This window comes from Haliotis cracherodii, unplaced genomic scaffold, assembly GCF_022045235.1.
Source record: "Haliotis cracherodii isolate W230 unplaced genomic scaffold, xgHalCrac1.p SCAF_6, whole genome shotgun sequence".
Taxonomy (NCBI): Eukaryota; Metazoa; Mollusca; class Gastropoda; order Lepetellida; family Haliotidae; genus Haliotis; species Haliotis cracherodii.
The window spans coordinates 39432777-39449757 of NW_027266319.1; the positions used below are offsets into that span (position 1 = coordinate 39432777).

At 40.9% G+C, this 16981-nt stretch overlaps 1 protein-coding gene across 1 annotated transcript in view; it reads left to right on the forward strand.

Annotated features, from left to right (window-relative positions):
- The window catches only part of LOC139446429 (uncharacterized), an 82130-nt gene that overhangs the window by 51392 nt on the left and 13757 nt on the right, over positions 1-16981 (forward strand). The window contains exons 40-48 of the mRNA XM_071227753.1: positions 176-316; positions 10939-11040; positions 12969-13070; positions 13654-13833; positions 14167-15095; positions 15583-15709; positions 15855-16065; positions 16236-16431; positions 16740-16819. Of these exons, the coding sequence (XP_071083854.1) occupies positions 176-316; positions 10939-11040; positions 12969-13070; positions 13654-13833; positions 14167-15095; positions 15583-15709; positions 15855-16065; positions 16236-16431; positions 16740-16819 (2068 nt within the window). The remainder of the gene's footprint in view (positions 1-175; positions 317-10938; positions 11041-12968; positions 13071-13653; positions 13834-14166; positions 15096-15582; positions 15710-15854; positions 16066-16235; positions 16432-16739; positions 16820-16981) is intronic.

Here is a 16981-nt window from a genome sequence, read left to right on the forward strand (position 1 = left end):
AGTCATAGCATCCTTTGTACATTGCCCATTTGGTATAAAACTCATTAAAACCATTTTTACTAAACTGAATAGTCTTTTCAATATAGTAACTCATTTTTCAATCATTCTTAAGATGTACAGTGGTTTGTTATTGTTATCCTGAGCCTGTGTCTAAGACCTGCTTGTTCTGTTGTAGACGTGTTCACTGGTGACCGTTACTCGGGGTGCAAGCCAGGGCCGAAGTTGGTGGTGCACTACACAGGACTGGTTCAACCCCCGAGGGAGGTGTGGTGCGAGCAGGTCACCGGACACTCCGCACTCATTGTATGGAACACAGGTAGGCACCTCATGCTTTCTGCAGTGTTGCACTTAATAATTTTGACATTTACAAGTTATACAGCTTTTCCATTGGACGACAGGTCAGTCACATGACTGAAACTGATGTTCATAAGCGCATGACCAACACATTTTGATGTGCGTGTGTTTTCCACTAGTCTGTATTCTTAAAATGACATAAACACTGAGAGACTACTTTCATATTCCTTGGGAAATTCCTGGTAATTCCCTAGCATAAATATATTCAGAAGTGTTGTTTCTAATCATTTAGACCCTTTAATTTTGAATTCAGCATTTTAGCATATATCGAAAAAATTACAGAGAGTTTGACTGCATGCCCATTTACAAATATCCGTGCTACGGCACATCCTAGTGAACAAAACAAACAAGTGCACATTCAAACTTTCGACTAGATCTGTGTCTAGACTGACAGTGACACTCTTCAGCAATTTATGAATTCACCTCAGTATTTATTTGACACATCATTATTATGACCTTCCAATGGTCGGCCAATGGATTCATTGGCACAGGTTCATCAACAGCTTTGGAAATCTCTCTTGGTAGTTCTTGGTAGGTCTTGGCATACCTTATCATGCACACATAGGCCCCTGTCACCTCTCCTTTTCAAACTCTGACATACATACAGTTTGGACCTCACTCTATGAAGGTTCTTAGGTTCAAGGTCTGATATTCATACAGTATGGACCTCCCTGTATAAAAGTTTATAGTTTCAAACTCTGACAATCATACAGTTTGGACCTGACTCTATGAAGGTTCTTAGGTTCAAGCTCTGATATTCATACAGTATGGACCTGACTCTATGAAGGTTCTTAGGTTCAAGCTCTGATATTAATACAGTATGGACCTGACTCTATGAAGGTTCTTAGGTTCAAGCTCTGATATTCATACAGTATGGACCTGACTCTATGAAGGTTCTTAGGTTCAAGCTCTGACATTCATACAGTATGGCCCTCACTCTATGAAGGTTCTTAGGTTCAAGCTCTGATATTCATACAGTATGGACCTGACTCTATGAAGGTTCTTAGGTTCAAGCACTGATATTCATACAGTATGGACCTCACTCTATGAAGGTTCTTAGGTTCAAGCTCTGATATTCATACAGTATGGACCTGACTCTATGAAGGTTCTTAGGTTCAAGCTCTGATATTCATACAGTATGGCCCTCACTCTATGAAGGTTCTTAGGTTCAAGCTCTGATATTCATACAGTATGGACCTGACTCTATGAAGGTTCTTAGGTTCAAGCACTGATATTCATACAGTATGGACCTGACTCTATGAAGGTTCTTAGGTTCAAGCTCTGATATTCATACAGTATGGCCCTCACTCTATGAAGGTTCTTAGGTTCAAGCTCTGATATTCATACAGTATGGACCTCACTCTATGAAGGTTCTTAGGTTCAAGCTCTGATATTCATACAGTATGGACCTGACTCTATGAAGGTTCTTAGGTTCAAGCTCTGATATTCATACAGTATGGACCTGACTCTATGAAGGTTCTTAGGTTCAAGCACTGATATTCATACAGTATGGACCTGACTCTATGAAGGTTCTTAGGTTCAAGCTCTGATATTCATACAGTATGGACCTCACTCTATGAAGGTTCTTAGGTTCAAGCTCTGATATTCATACAGTATGGACCTGACTCTATGAAGGTTCTTAGGTTCAAGCTCTGATATTCATACAGTATGGACCTGACTCTATGAAGGTTCTTAGGTTCAAGCTCTGATATTCATACAGTATGGACCTGACTCTATGAAGGTTCTTAGGTTCAAGCTCTGATATTCATACAGTATGGACCTGACTCTATGAAGGTTCTTAGGTTCAAGCTCTGATATTCATACAGTATGGACCTGACTCTATGAAGGTTCTTAGGTTCAAGCTCTGATATTCATACAGTATGGACCTGACTCTATGAAGGTTCTTAGGTTCAAGCTCTGATATTCATACAGTATGGACCTGACTCTATGAAGCTTCATAGGTTCAAGCTCTGATATTCATACAGTATGGACCTCACTCTATGAAGGTTCTTAGGTTCAAGCTCTGATATTCATACAGTATGGACCTCACTCTATGAAGGTTCTTAGGTTCAAGCTCTGATATTCATACAGTATGGCTCTCACTCTATGAAGGTTCTTAGGTTCAAGCTCTGATATTCATACAGTATGGACCTCACTCTATGAAGGTTCTTAGGTTCAAGCACTGATATTCATACAGTATGGCCCTCACTCTATGAAGGTTCTTAGGTTCAAGCTCTGATATTCATACAGTATGGCCCTGATTCTATGAAGGTTCTAAGGTTCAAGCTCTTATATTTATACAGTATGGACCTCACTCTATGAAGGTTCTTAGGTTCAAACTCTGATATCCATACAGTTTGGACCTCACTCTAGAGCTATGATAGTATTGATGCTGTTATGACTTTGTACTCTACTGAAGTAAATTTATGTAAAGGTTGAGAGCTATGGTAGTGTTGATGCTAATATCACTTAGTGCTCTACTGAAGTAAATTTATGTAATGGTTGAGAGCTATGATAGTGTTGATGCTACTATCATTTAGTGCTCTACTGAAGTAAATTTGTTTAAAGGTTGAGAGCTATGGTAGTGTTGATGCCAATATCACTTAGTGCTCTACTGAAGTATATTTATATAAAGGTTGAGAGCTATGGTAATGTTGATGCTAATATCACTTAGTGCTCTACTGAAGTGAACTTATGTAATGGTTGAGAGCTATGATAGTGTTGATGCTACTATCACTTAGTGCTCTACTGAAGTAAATTTATGTAATGGTTGAGAGCTATGGTAGTGTTGATGCTACTATCACTTAGTGCTCTACTGAAGTAAATTTATGTAAAGGTTGAGAGCTATGGTAGTGTTGATGCTACTATCACTTAGTGCTCTACTGAAGTAAATTTATGTAAAGGTTGAGAGCTATGGTAATGTTGATGCTACTATCACTTAGTGCTCTACTGAAGTAAATTTATGTAAAGGTTGAGAGCTATGGTAGTGTTGATGCTACTGTCACTTAGTGCAGATGTTTTCTGATCCTTCACATCAACTTCATTGGAACATTCGAAAACATATTTTTAAGCTGTGATATTCCTCATTCATATGGAGCTAAAATGAACACAAAAATATTATTTTCACAAATAAACTTGTAGTTGGTTTGTTAGATCCTATGGCTTTTATTTGGAACAGGTTTAATAAGAAGGACACATTTCTGCTTTCTTAAGGATAAGGCATAATCACACTTCTTCGGGTTTTTTGGAGAACACACACTCCTTTCCTTTGACATAAACAAAACAGAATCTCCCCATAATGTCCACTCTACATGTAAATGTGTCTCCTAGTTACTGAGTGTCATGCTTGGTCGATCACCTTCGACAGGCAATGTCAGCATTATGTCCGACATCTGTATACACAATGGGCATGCTACATGTAGATCTCTAGACACGCGGGAATAGTGCATTGTTTTTGTCAAGCTGTGTGGGCCCCCCACTAGCTGTAAAACACCATTGTTGCTGGAGGTACAGCAGCCTTTATTGGCTGTCCCAGTCATATATGTGTCCATTATCAGGGGGTCTATTAACCAAGTCACCCTTGGGTAGGTTGCAATGTCTGGGGTGTACATGGGATAGCAATAGACACCGTTACAAGCTGGCTGGTGTTGCTAGTTAACCCACACTAGTGTCAGGGGTGTGCATGGGATAGCAATACACACCGTTACGAGCTGGCTGGTGTTGCTAGTTAACCCACACTAGTGTCAGGGGTGTGCATGTGAACACGTCCCAACTTTCATATTGATTATGCCAAAAAGGGTCCTTACCATACCTTGTCCTTTATGGAGTAATATTCAACTGTTTTAATACTGAAATGTACACAAATAAGCCCCCTCACTTTTGACATGCTGATAGAAAGTGATAAATATTGTCCAATTATAATATCCAAATCTCCAATATCATGTCCTACAAGTGCTTGCAAATAGCTTGTAGTATATGAATATGTAAAACCCTGTGATATGTATCGATATCTATTCTGCGACCTGTCTACACTCCACTGGTTGGCCCTTCACCTGACCACAAGGTGCTGCGATCGGGTGGATCGAAGTCAACGGGAGTACATTCAGCAGGTCGGGTTCTCTCCCTACTGTCACTCTCCAGCCAGGCAGCATGCCATGTCTATTGTGGATATTGACACGGAGTGAAAGTCACGATCCATGGCTCGCTTTCCGACTTATTAAAGTCACCGTTACATCTTTTGTATTCCCGAGAATGGAAGATTGGAGTTCTTCACCTGAGAAATAATGCTATGTTCTCATAATGGACGATGTAAACTTTTGTGGAAGGGAATTGAAAGTGACAAGGTCGTATATCTCTATGACATGCAATTGACAAGACTTCGTGCGGCTATTGATATGGCTTGTTGAGGCAGAAGAGGTCATATTGGCCTATGGTGGTTACTACCCTGGTGTGTCTCAACTCGCAGTAAACAGCATGCGGTGACTGTGGGGAGGGGAGAAGGAGATAGTATGGGGATACCTTCTGGATACTAAACCTTGCCTGATTTACTCCACAGGAAGTGAATGATTATGGTATGATTGTCTTTGTTCCATTTCTTTGGATGATGTGATAATTATGAGCATGTATGACATATTGATGGCAAGACAGGCCTATTAGGAACAGTTGTTGAATGTCTGCATGAAAGCTTACATAATTTCCAAATATTTGGAGTTTTAGAGTTTTGTTTTCTTGATGAGACAGAATGTGAATGGTAAGTGTTAGATTGGTCAGATTTTGTATAGCACCAGACGCTCATGGGATTTAAGACCTACTTGTTAAAAAGCGGTATAATAACAGTTGTTGAATGTCTACATGAAAGCTTACATAATTTCAAATTACGAAAGATATAATACATGAATAAGTTTTCATGCTGATATTACATATGAATTTAAAACATAAATGTAAAACTTCAAGAATAATGTTAAGCTGCTTGAATCATCATAAGTTATAATGTATAAGTACATACATTTTCTGTTATAAACATTCTTTCTCTTCTTTACATAACATAATAAAGCGAGAGGTTTTTTTATTTGTTTGTGAATTATCTTTTAACTTGAACAAAAAAAATCATGGTACCAGCTTGTTAAAGGGTTTCATACTTAGATATTTATTTATGGTTTGAAATAATTCCATGGTTACGTGACAACAATTAAGTGTGAAGTATCTGACTTCCATTGACATTGAGAGGTACACTGGCTACTTGCTATGATACAGAGTGGTGGGTGATTATCTTCATGGTGGAGTGGAGAGGGGGCTGAGTGGTGTCATGCTGAAGTGCACAATAGCAGAGAGGCAGTGTTTCCACTGTAATGGCAGCGAGAACAAACACCAGGTGGAGAGCTCTGCCACTCGGGGTGTGAGCTTATCTACAGGATCAACTTCAAGCTTCTGTTTTGTGCCAGGTGACCAGGTACATGTTTACGGTGTTTGATGTCGGAGTTGAGCTGGTTAAATATTTGGATTTTTAGAGTTTTGTTTTCTTGATGAGATAGAATGTGAATGGTAAGTTTGAGATTGGTCAGATATTGTATAGCACTAGACGCTGATGGGATTTAAGACCTACTTGTTCAAAAACGGTATAATAAATTGTAAGTCCAAAGTTCACATTTCTTACTATCCTGAAGCTCAGGCTTCATACCCCATGTACAATCCAGATGTTCATGGTTTGTACATGATGTAGGGCAAGTTATAGGATGCTGGTGGTAATGTGTATTGAATGTCAGCTTTGTACATAATGTAGGGCAAGTTATAGGATGCTGGTGGTAATGTGTATTGAGTGTCAGATTTGTACATGATGTAGGGCAAGTTATAGGATGCTGGTGGTAATGTGTATTGAGTGTCAGTTTTGTAAATGATGTAGGGCAAGTTATAGGATGCTTGTGGTAATGGTGATAATGTGTATTGAATGTCAGCTTTGTACATAATGGGGGGCAAGTTATAGGATGATGGTGATAATGTTGATTGAATGTCAGCTTTGCACATGATGTAGGGCAAGTTATAGGATGCTGGTGATAATGTGTATTGAGTGTCAGCTTTGTACATGCTGGATGGCAAGTTATAGGATGCTGGTGGTAATGGTGATAATGTGTATTGAATGTCAGCTTTGTACATGATGTAGGGCAAGTTATAGGATGCTGGTGATAATGTGTATTGAGTGTCAGCTTTGTGCACGATGGGGGCAAGTTATAGGATGCTGGTGATAATGTGTATTGAGTGTCAGCTTTGTACATGATGGGGTGCAAGTTATAGGATGCTGGTGGAAATGTGTATTGAGTGTCAGCTTTGTGCATGATGTAGGGCAAGTTATAGGATGCTGGTGGTAATGTGTATTGAGTGTCAGCTTTGCACATGATGTAGGGCAAGTTAAAGGATGCTGGTGGTAATGTTTATTGAATGTCAGCTTTGTACGTGATGTAGGGCTAGTTATAGGATGCTGGTGATAATGTGTATTGAGTGTCAGCTTTTATATCAGTTGTATCAATGCATCTCGGATCTGTTCACAACATGCTAAGAAACTTTTTATGGTACAAAACATTAATATAATTTTTCAAAACAAATATCTATCCCCTTTGGTTGCCTCAATCATTGAACTTATAATGCATGGGTTATGGTGTAATTCTGTAGTTAAACTGTATTCAGGATATCAGTATCAATCCTTCACTCATCATAGACAATATAGGTAAATAAAAACTGACTGGCTTTCTGTATGAGTGACTGTATTGAGTGCACGAGGTGGTGTTGTCTCCAGGGTGCTGTTGTACAAGACAACCTTAGCGCTAGGACTGTTGTAAGTCTGTGTTAAGGTATGGAAGTTACAATCATCTTAGCGATAAGATCGCTTTGTACAGTGGCACCCAGGACTACAGAATCAGACAGATTTCTCCCTCGTATATAGCCTAGCTGTCATACACCCTTGAGAAAAGGGCAAACAGTGGTGTTGTAATCTCCACCCTGAGTCCTCCTCGAGGGGGAGGTGTGGGGATATCTAGCTGACAGGTTGTCAACACGATCCAGGTAACCTCTCGTCTGTTGCAGTCATGTATCACACCTGGGATGTAGTCAAGGGTGAAACTCATGATGTATGTTGTGTACATGTTGGGTGTAAATAGCTCTACCCTGACAGTATTGTAGGAAGGGAAAGTGTGTCTTTAGTCAGGAATTTAAAGATTCTGTTGCTGTCATCTTTCCGAGGCAAGGGGGATAACTGACCATAAAAGTCCAGTTTCCACCCTTGCTGAACAAGGCTGTAATTACTGAGTTATATACTAATGAGTCCATGCATAGTCCAGTTAAAATCAAAATCGACATCCTGTTCGTAAATGGACGTGCAGACTTTGGTCGATTGCAGGTCTTTGCAAAACTTATGTGCCATCAACTTAGCATCAACAGATATTTCCAAATCTTTTCATGTTTTTTAATCAAGGAGCTCACATGATTTGATGCACTTTGCTAAGTAAGACCCGTTTTATTACAATATAGATCTTGATTATCAATCGGATCGTCTTGACTGGACGCTGCCATTTTGTTTGAAGCAGATGCAAATAATATGAGAGGTGGAATCTAACTGGTCAATAGGAAGTTGCCTCGAGGGGATGGATGCTGTTTGTGTATTGAATTGTATTCAGTGTCCATCTACTTCATCAGTATGTTAATCAGTGGAATGACAATGAGATTAGCAAGCCCATGCATATTAATGATATGACACTCACCTGAGAGGTCACTTCAAAGGTAGGTACAGTTCTGTCCCCGATTAGTTCTTCTCCCATTGCCAGTACAGTTCTTTGTTGAGGGTTCTACCCTGGAGTTAGTGCATGATCTGGTTGTATACAAACAGCTCATAAACAATTCATTGTGAGTGAGTTGGATTTAACGCCGCTTTTAACAGTATTCCAGTTATATCATGGCCTGTCAGCTTAATGTGGGAGGAAAGCCCGAAGTGATGCAGGTCTAAGACGTTTACCACTTGAAAGCCATGAGCACGGGTATAGTGCTGACAAACCTAGAAACATAATCAGGGCGAACCGGGATTCGAACCCACAATCATAGGTTTCTGGTGTGCCCAAGGGATGCAACTCTGCACAGCGAATCTCAGCGCCTTAGACGACTGGGCCACATGCAGGTATGGGTCAGATCAGCCATAGCATTCTGTTTACCTATTCTCTATATCCATGTAGAATACAGGATATATGCAGGTATATAGAGTACCAACGTAAGTCGCAGCTGACAAGGAATGGTGCAGTATACACAATGGTGGTTTTGTGCCATGTTCCTCCTGAATCATGTCCAGAACTAGAAAATGTTCCTATATAGGTCTCCCATTTTTAATACTACTAATGGTGTATTTTAATATATTTCTCAACACGCATGTTGGAAGATGGTTGTGGTTTCCCAACAAGGAGCATTGTGCAGGCTGTGGTTTACCTGGCCTTGGGAGTTGTACCTTGCAATCAGCTCTTATCAGTACAAGTGGCTTCTCTGTGCCCTGCAGGGCTATTAGTTGTCAATATCACAGAATGCAGGGACAGTCAGGGTCAATCTGTCATCTTCTCATGACAGCGTAAGTGGCTAATCAATAGCAGCCTGATTTATGTCCATATCCTTGGAGAACTAGTACATTTCAGACATGTTAGTTTCAGCATTGCTCTGCAAGAGTTAGCACTGTTCTGAAGTGCACTCTGTACTGTCATCCAAGGATTTGATTTAACTCCCTCTTGGAGGAACTAGGAAAGAAAAATGAAGTTTATTTCTTGGAATTACAGGGATTTACCTGGGTCTATCTATTTTCAAGTCAGGGGACTCTCACTCATAAATAATTATTGGGGTCCAAGGCATAAACATAGGGTTGCCAAGTTGGCAACATGTGCCTCTCTTGATTTAAAAGATTTTTACTCTGTCATGCTCTGAAGCCTGAAGCCTATGGATGTGGATTTCAATGTTAGATTGAAGAAATCCAACAACTGGCATACTGAACTTTGAATGTTTTTCTTACCTAAAAAATGTCAGTTAAGGTTATCAACAAATCAATAATTATAAATGTTATTATTCAAACAGCCATACTTGTTGCATTCCCCAGGACCTGCATTGTAAGTTGAGTGCATCCATTTTCAAGTTGTTTGCATGTGTGTCGTGTAAAATTGTTTTTCAAACAATGCAGAATAACACCAATTTAAACTGTTCTATGTATTCTAGGTCTGAATGCTGCTAAGCAGTATAAGGCATGTATAGGTGATGGTTGGGCCACATAAATAGGTTTTGCTGCTCAAAGAGTCAAATTGCTGTTCTATTACAAGGGTTAATCAGTGAGTCAATAACTTATTGATTTTCCCTGATCACCCGATTAGACCCCAAAGAGCCCCAACTCTCCCTGTTGTTAGAGATGTAACCGTGGCCGGATTGTCCTGCTGACACCTGGTGTGGAGGAACACAATTGTAACCAGGCTGGGATGATGTATCAGTGTAATAACACTACATACTGAGTCGGCCATTGGGAGGAACCCGGGTTGATATAGCTGATACACACCGGATTAGTAACACTGTTATTACAGGGAGCTGTGTGGATTTTCTGCAGGATTAGGCTGGTTAATGATATGTTGCAGGTACGATGTAAAATAAGTGTTAGGTCAATAGAGAAGCAGTGCTTTCAGTTGTGCTTGTCAACCTTGATTTGAAGACACTTTCTGACTTGGTAGGTTCTATCAAAGGGATATCAGTTATTGCAGAGGCTTCAGTCTTTCTCAGTCTGGATTTAGCAGCTAGTTCTTATGGCTGGAAGAGAGCTTCGTTAATGGTTAGCTCTTCCAAAGCAAATGTTTCTTGTGATGTGACAATCATTGTGATTTGTGTTTGATGGAGAAGATTGTTGTACCTGTGATTGGCTTGTCTCACATTGAGGCACACTTCATGTGTCCTTGGCTGCCCTTGGTTGCCAGAGCCTGGGGTCAAGCGTCACATTCTCATCACCAGTCTATGCTTCTATTCAAGGAATATGTAATAATGAGATACTCTCATCTGCAGCTGTATGCTGTTTGCTCCATCTGTCCATATCTTGTTGCTTGAAGCTTAGATGGAATCTGGGTGTGGGGTGTTTTAGTGCAGTATGTAAGCATTGTTAGGCAGAGCAGCCACAGATGATGGGCTCCACTTACTGGATCACCCCTCTCCATCTGCCCATGGTGCCACAATATGCAGGCCTGGTGATATGCAGTTTTTTAAAATTAAGCATGGAAGAAAAGGGCCCTTGTCAAAATCTATTAATGTTGAAAGTTAATAGTTAAGTTCAGAGGTTCAAAGACTAAACCAGCACACCTCCAGGACCCGAGGTCCCCCTTTAGTTCAAACCCTTGATGTGTATGAGTTGCTACCTGCAGTGCTGGACAGCTCAAGGCCTTCAAATAGACTGATTATTTCCAGTAGCTTGACACTGGGAAATATTTGAATGTGGCTTTGGCCTGAGTCATAAGAGATTGTTTGTGTAAAATCAGCCATGGTTCAGACAGTGCTACAAACATATCTCCTCATTCTGATAACGTGATATCTCTGTTGCAGATTTTGAAGCCAAAGCTCACTTCATCCGTCCAGACAGCTACCAAGTGACATGGTGGCCCGGTGACCGGCCGGAGGAGGAGATCAACAGTGATAGCACGACAGGTAACAGCCCTGCTGTAGACAGTGTGGTAGCACATGCACCTGCTGTAGACAGTGTGGTAGCACATGCACCTGCTGTAGACAGTGTGGTAGCACATGCACCTGCTGTAGACAGTGTGGTAGCACATGCACCTGCTGTAGACAGTGTGGTAGTACATGCACCTGCTGTAGACAGTGTGGTAGCACATGCACCTGCTGTAGACAGTGTGGTAGCACATGCACCTGCTGTAGACAGTGTGGTAGCACATGCACCTGCTGTAGACAGTGTGGTAGCACATGCACCTGCTGTAGACAGTGTGGTAGCACATGCACCTGCTGTAGACAGTGTGGTAGCACATGCTCCTGCTGTAGACAGTGTGGTAGGCCAACTGTAGCATGTAGCCATGGAACTCACTCCAGCTCTGTCTACAATGATACTGCCAATATTCATTTACTCAAGGCTACTTCTATGTAGACAGCAATGCAGCCTACTTGGTGTCTCTACATGACATGTAGTGACTTCATGAGATGGTGACCATGTGGAAGATTGCCCATGGCTTGCATAACTGTCCTCTCTGTCCTAGTTGTTTAGATCCAGTGCCCGGCAGCCCATGGCTACTTTATACTCTTTCTGGCTAGAACAATTTAAACTTGGTAACCAGACTGGCAAGCTTAAGTTTCATATATAGTCACGTAATATATATAAACCTTCCTCCCCAATCTCAAACAGATATGTTCACTTGAAAATAAGACCGATTTCTAAAATCAATAATATTTGTTGTTATTCAGCTGTCACAACTTTTCACAAGCAGTGTCCAAATGCATCACATGGTCATTAAGTCATGTTTTTATTGGCTATCCTTCCTCCAAATTAATTGATATTGACTCAGATTGAAGTTCTTACCTTGTTGAAACTAACAAAATGTCTTCTTTCTCTGCTACTAGATTTCACGTCATATTTGGAAGGCAATGGCAACTTAATCTGCAATTGGCTTGTAAAACATTACCTAGCTAGCCTACCTGGCTTGTACTGATGAAAATTATTTCACACACTGTTTAGATCATTTGTACAAATTCAGATAGTGCACATGACTTGTGTGTGACAGTTTCTATATGACTTAATACAACATTCGATTGAACACACACATGATTCAGGTTAGTTACATTGAGTGAAGGTCTGTTTACTTCCATAAATATGGATTCTACTATACTTGTGGTGTATTCAAATGAGCAGGTAGTCTGGATTTGGGAAATAACCCTTTTAGAATTTAGGCTTACCATTAAGCTGTAGACAGTCTTTGACCTCACAGACTTCAAGTGTATTGGAATTTGCTGAGTACTTTCAGTTTGTTTATCTTTAGCCTTTGTATGACTGGGGATCTGGCAAATGCTTAATATGAAAGTATATGTTTATCTCTCAGAAATGATACTGACTTTAACGGAATAAGATAGTTTCCAGTTGATGTATATTGTTTGTTTCAGTCAAATCTTGGTTTTTGATTTGTTACTTACCTTTAATCATTGTAAGCATGTTAGGTTGTCATGATAATAAAACTGTGTAGTGGAATTGGCTGTATTTGAAATAGTCTTCCTGTTTGTTGTTAGATTGGAGAGAACCCTTGTCACGTGCAGCTGTAGTAGTTGAGAGCTTCTATAAGGACTTTACTAAAATATCACACAAGGAAGTCCTCTCTCTGTATATGTTACTGATTTGTGAACACTAAATAACCACATCCAGATAGTTTGGGGGTGAGATCTGAAATGCTAATGAAGCCGTGTGTGTGTGTGGCTGTGTGTGTGTGTGGCTGTGTGTGTGTGTGTGTGTGTGTGTGTGTTTGTGTGTGTGTGTGTGTGTGTGTGGCTGTGTGGCTGTGTTGCTGTGTGTGTGTGGCTGTGGCTATGTGTGTGAAGATGGCAGCGATGTGTGATGTGATCCCCGTGTGTTGTTACAGAGGACCACCTGCTCATCACCAGCCTGCGGCCATGCACGTCGTACACTGTCGTTGTGGAGGCCAGGAAAATGGAGAAGTACACCGACATTGATGAGGGAACTTGTGAGTAAATCCAAGTTTAGGAAGTAAAAACCTAATGTGTCTATAATGGTCATTTATGTTTGAAAAACTATTCAGTACGTATATATGCTATGATGCTGTGATTTGACCCTCTTTTAATTCATACTAAGGCTAAAAAAATAAAAGTCTTGGTTCTCAGGCACCGCCCACATCATCATAAAGTTTGCCGCATGTTTCTTTTTTATTACCATTTTTATACAAGAAAAATGCAAAATATACCAAGTCCAACAGTAAGTACATACCCATTCCAGTATTTTTCTCATCTTGTACATTTATGTAGGGAGGCCCTTTCCCAGGTTGATTGTACACAACTGTTTATTTGGTTACATACTAGTTTGAACAACCCCCTCCCACCCCCCAAAATTTTTTTTTAAAAAAACATATCAACCGCCCGCACTTTATTTTAAAAAGCCATTGCATGAGAACAAATTCTCTCTTTTTTTAAAAATATTATATTATCATTATAATATCTCTAATTTTTCTAACTCATTTTTCTTTATATACTGAGGAGTATTCAGACTCCCTCATATTGTGGACAGAGTAATGAAGCCATTGATTCCTCCAGGCACAACAGAGACACCTGATGGCCTTAATGCATTCATCCTGACGTCCAAGTCAGACCAACTGGCCGTGAAGACTGCCTCCCCGCCCGATGCCCCACGTAACCTGGGGGTGATCGCCACCACATGTAACAGCCTGAAGGTGGCGTGGGACCCACCCCAGGAGCATGGAGTGGAGGTCATAGGTGAGTCGGTGTCATAGTAGGATGTATTCTCTTCATACACTTCACTGTGGAATGTCCTTATTGACCTTATTTCTGAATTGAAAAATAACGATATAAATTAACTGGATTTTACGTTCTTCTTTTATATTTTGTTATCACTACTCAATAGGTGCTGATGTGCATTTTATTTTAAAATGCATGATCAAATGTGTTTCAGTGTTGTCAGCTTTGTATTGAATCATGTCAGATTGTTCAAATTCAACATTTCCCACATGAAAGTTGAATTAATAATCATTCAAATGTTTCCCCATATTACCCAGCTGTGATCAATACTAACGTATGTGTCTTATGCAGCTATGCGGATTGAATGTGTGTCCCTCAACGCCAACGACCCGCACCATGTGTCAGTGGACACCATGCCGGACGCCAAGATGGCCATTGTGGATCACCTGCTTGAGAAGACAGACTATCTTGTCCGAATCGTCGCTGTCACGGATGAATATTTTGACCGTCTGCCAGACAAACACAAATACAAGAAGCACCGCTCTATACCCAAAGAGACCATGATCTCACCAGATGATTCCGTATGGCTTCCAAATGCCAGTATTCTGTCCAAAACTGCTGGAACAGAGCCACCAACAAACATCAAGGTCGTACAATCTTCCACAACATCTCTACGCCTAAGCTGGACTCCGCCATTGGTGTATGGGTCAAACAAACTTCAAGGTCAGATCATCCGCTGGGCAGACGTCAAGAAGGGCAGGTTAAAAGATGAGGATTTGGTTGTTGCTAGTCATGTAAATCTTCTTGCTACAGAGGACAGCCTCACAATTGATGATCTTTCCCCAGGAGCCCATTATAGAATAGTCATAGAAGCTGTGGTTAGCATCAAAACTTCTCTGGATCCAGACAAGTGGGATTCTGGGATTGAGAAATATAGAAGGACAGCTCATGTTATGTCCAGGGCCCTGATGGCAAGGACAAGAGCCCCGATTGAGCCTCCCCGGCTCCTAGTGTCATCCTACACTCAGAACACTGCCAACCTGTACTGGGAGAAGCCCCCGCTGATGTCGGTCATCGGGAAGGATGAGGATGGACGACCCATCTACCTGAGAAGGTACCTGGAGGGCTACAAGCTGGAGATCAATGGCAAGCTGCAGTGTTGTCTGGGCCCAGCAGCTCAGAGCTGCACTCTCACCAAGTGTAAGCCGGGGAAGAAGTACGACGTGACACTGGTGGCACTCACCTGTACCGAGGACGCTAAGAAGGAGAGGAAACAGAAGGTGAAGGTCTTTGACAGGCTTGGCATATTTGTAGGATATTGTTCTCATGTCTTGAGATTATTAACAAAAGTGTCTTGAGTTTATGTAGATCAAACATTTACGATTTTGTGTGTCCTGGAATTTCTGTCTCACCAAGAAGTATCAGGAAAACATAGTGGGAAAATACATTCTTGTGTGACAGATTCCCAAAACATATTCTGCTCAAAATTGATCTTGAATATGCCGTCCTCACTGGCTACAGTAACCAAGACTTTAAACCAAGTTTTACTGTCTCAAATAAGTTCATGTAAATGTATTCATGTGCTGGCTCTAGTTTTGATGTTAACACTAAAAGGCAAAAGCATAGTTATAAAACTTTTCTTTAAGTCAGTTTAGTTTGAACAGTAATAACAAATGGTTATTGGTGGTCCTGCCTTGAGCATTTGCTGAAATACTCATTGAAGGTTAGTTACCTCTTCATAACATGGATTATTCTTCTCTATCACAGTACAAGGGTTTCTTCAAGAACACTAACCCGCAGGACCTGGACTATGCCACCATCTTGGACGACCCAGAGAACCTGGACGAGGCACCATCTGACTCTGTGGAGGTGACACTGCCCAAAAACCAGGAGGGTAGGTAACTCTGTCACTACCTTTTGGCTCAGTCAGTGATCAGGTCATGCAGAAATTGAGCATGAAGGGTGGACTTGCTATCCGACATGTAAGACTGTGTTTTATCCTCAAAGGATTCTCTTAAAGTTGTGTTCTTCTGTTCCAGGCTTTATATCCACACTTACTTCTGAGTTCCTCCACCAATCTGAGAGAGACAACAAAACGTTTGGAGATGTTGTCTTGTCCTGGACCACTCAGGGGCAGATAACTCCACTCAAACAGTTCAATGTCGTGTGGTACTGTGAAGATAGAGTTATCCAAACAAAATATGTCCAGCCCACACAGATGCAGTGTACTATTCCCATCACCAAGATCAAGTGAGTTCAGTCTCTAAGACTACAGCTGTTAGAAATGAGTATAATTATTCAAAACTATTGCATTTTCAAGCCAATATACATAATGGTGATGTTTTTTGGCCATTATTTGTGACTGTCACACAACACTTTTCCATTCATATCTTATGTGCTAAATGATTTCCCTGTTCCAGAGCCACGTACACCATCACTGTAGAACCAGTATACTTCACCGATGTCATACCTCAGACAGCCCAGGAGATACAGATCATGATCCCTGGGCCGCCTGATGCCCCCGAGATCTTCCTTAGAACAGTTGAACCAGAGGAGTTCATCATTGAGTGGGGAGAGCCCAAGTTGTACGGAGGGATCAGGATTAAAGGGTATCAGGTAGGAGGGAATGTTTAATAGTGTTTTGTTATAGTTGGGAGAGTAGATCCCCAGCAACCTATGCTGGTGGTAAGAGGTGACTCAGATTGAGGGATCAGAGTGGTTGATTCCATGTCCTCGTAACCTGAATGTTGTTCATGATATCAGTCTCTGGTTTGTCTGGTCCAGACTCAAATATTTACAGGCCCCTGGAATATTGCTGAGTGCAGCATCATGCAACAAAGAAATAAACAATAACTTGTGGTACTGAAATTTGATATTTGAGTCTTGTGTTGAGTTTTTGCTGATTGTGTTTGTGTACCTTCCAGGTCTACTTGAATGACAAGAAGGCAGGAAATGAGCTGAGTAGCTCCCATAGGAAAGCTGTGATTCCTTGCAGGCCCAACAGGTAAGAACGAAGTCCTTTGGACTTTCATATTGGCAACATTTTTTTTTTTTTGCCAAAGCTCTTATATTGGAAGATTGGGATGGTCCTTTAAATGTTCAAAAAGGGTTTTATTTGAGTCACAAAAGAACAATACAAAAGAAATTAATATTATAATAGTTTCAG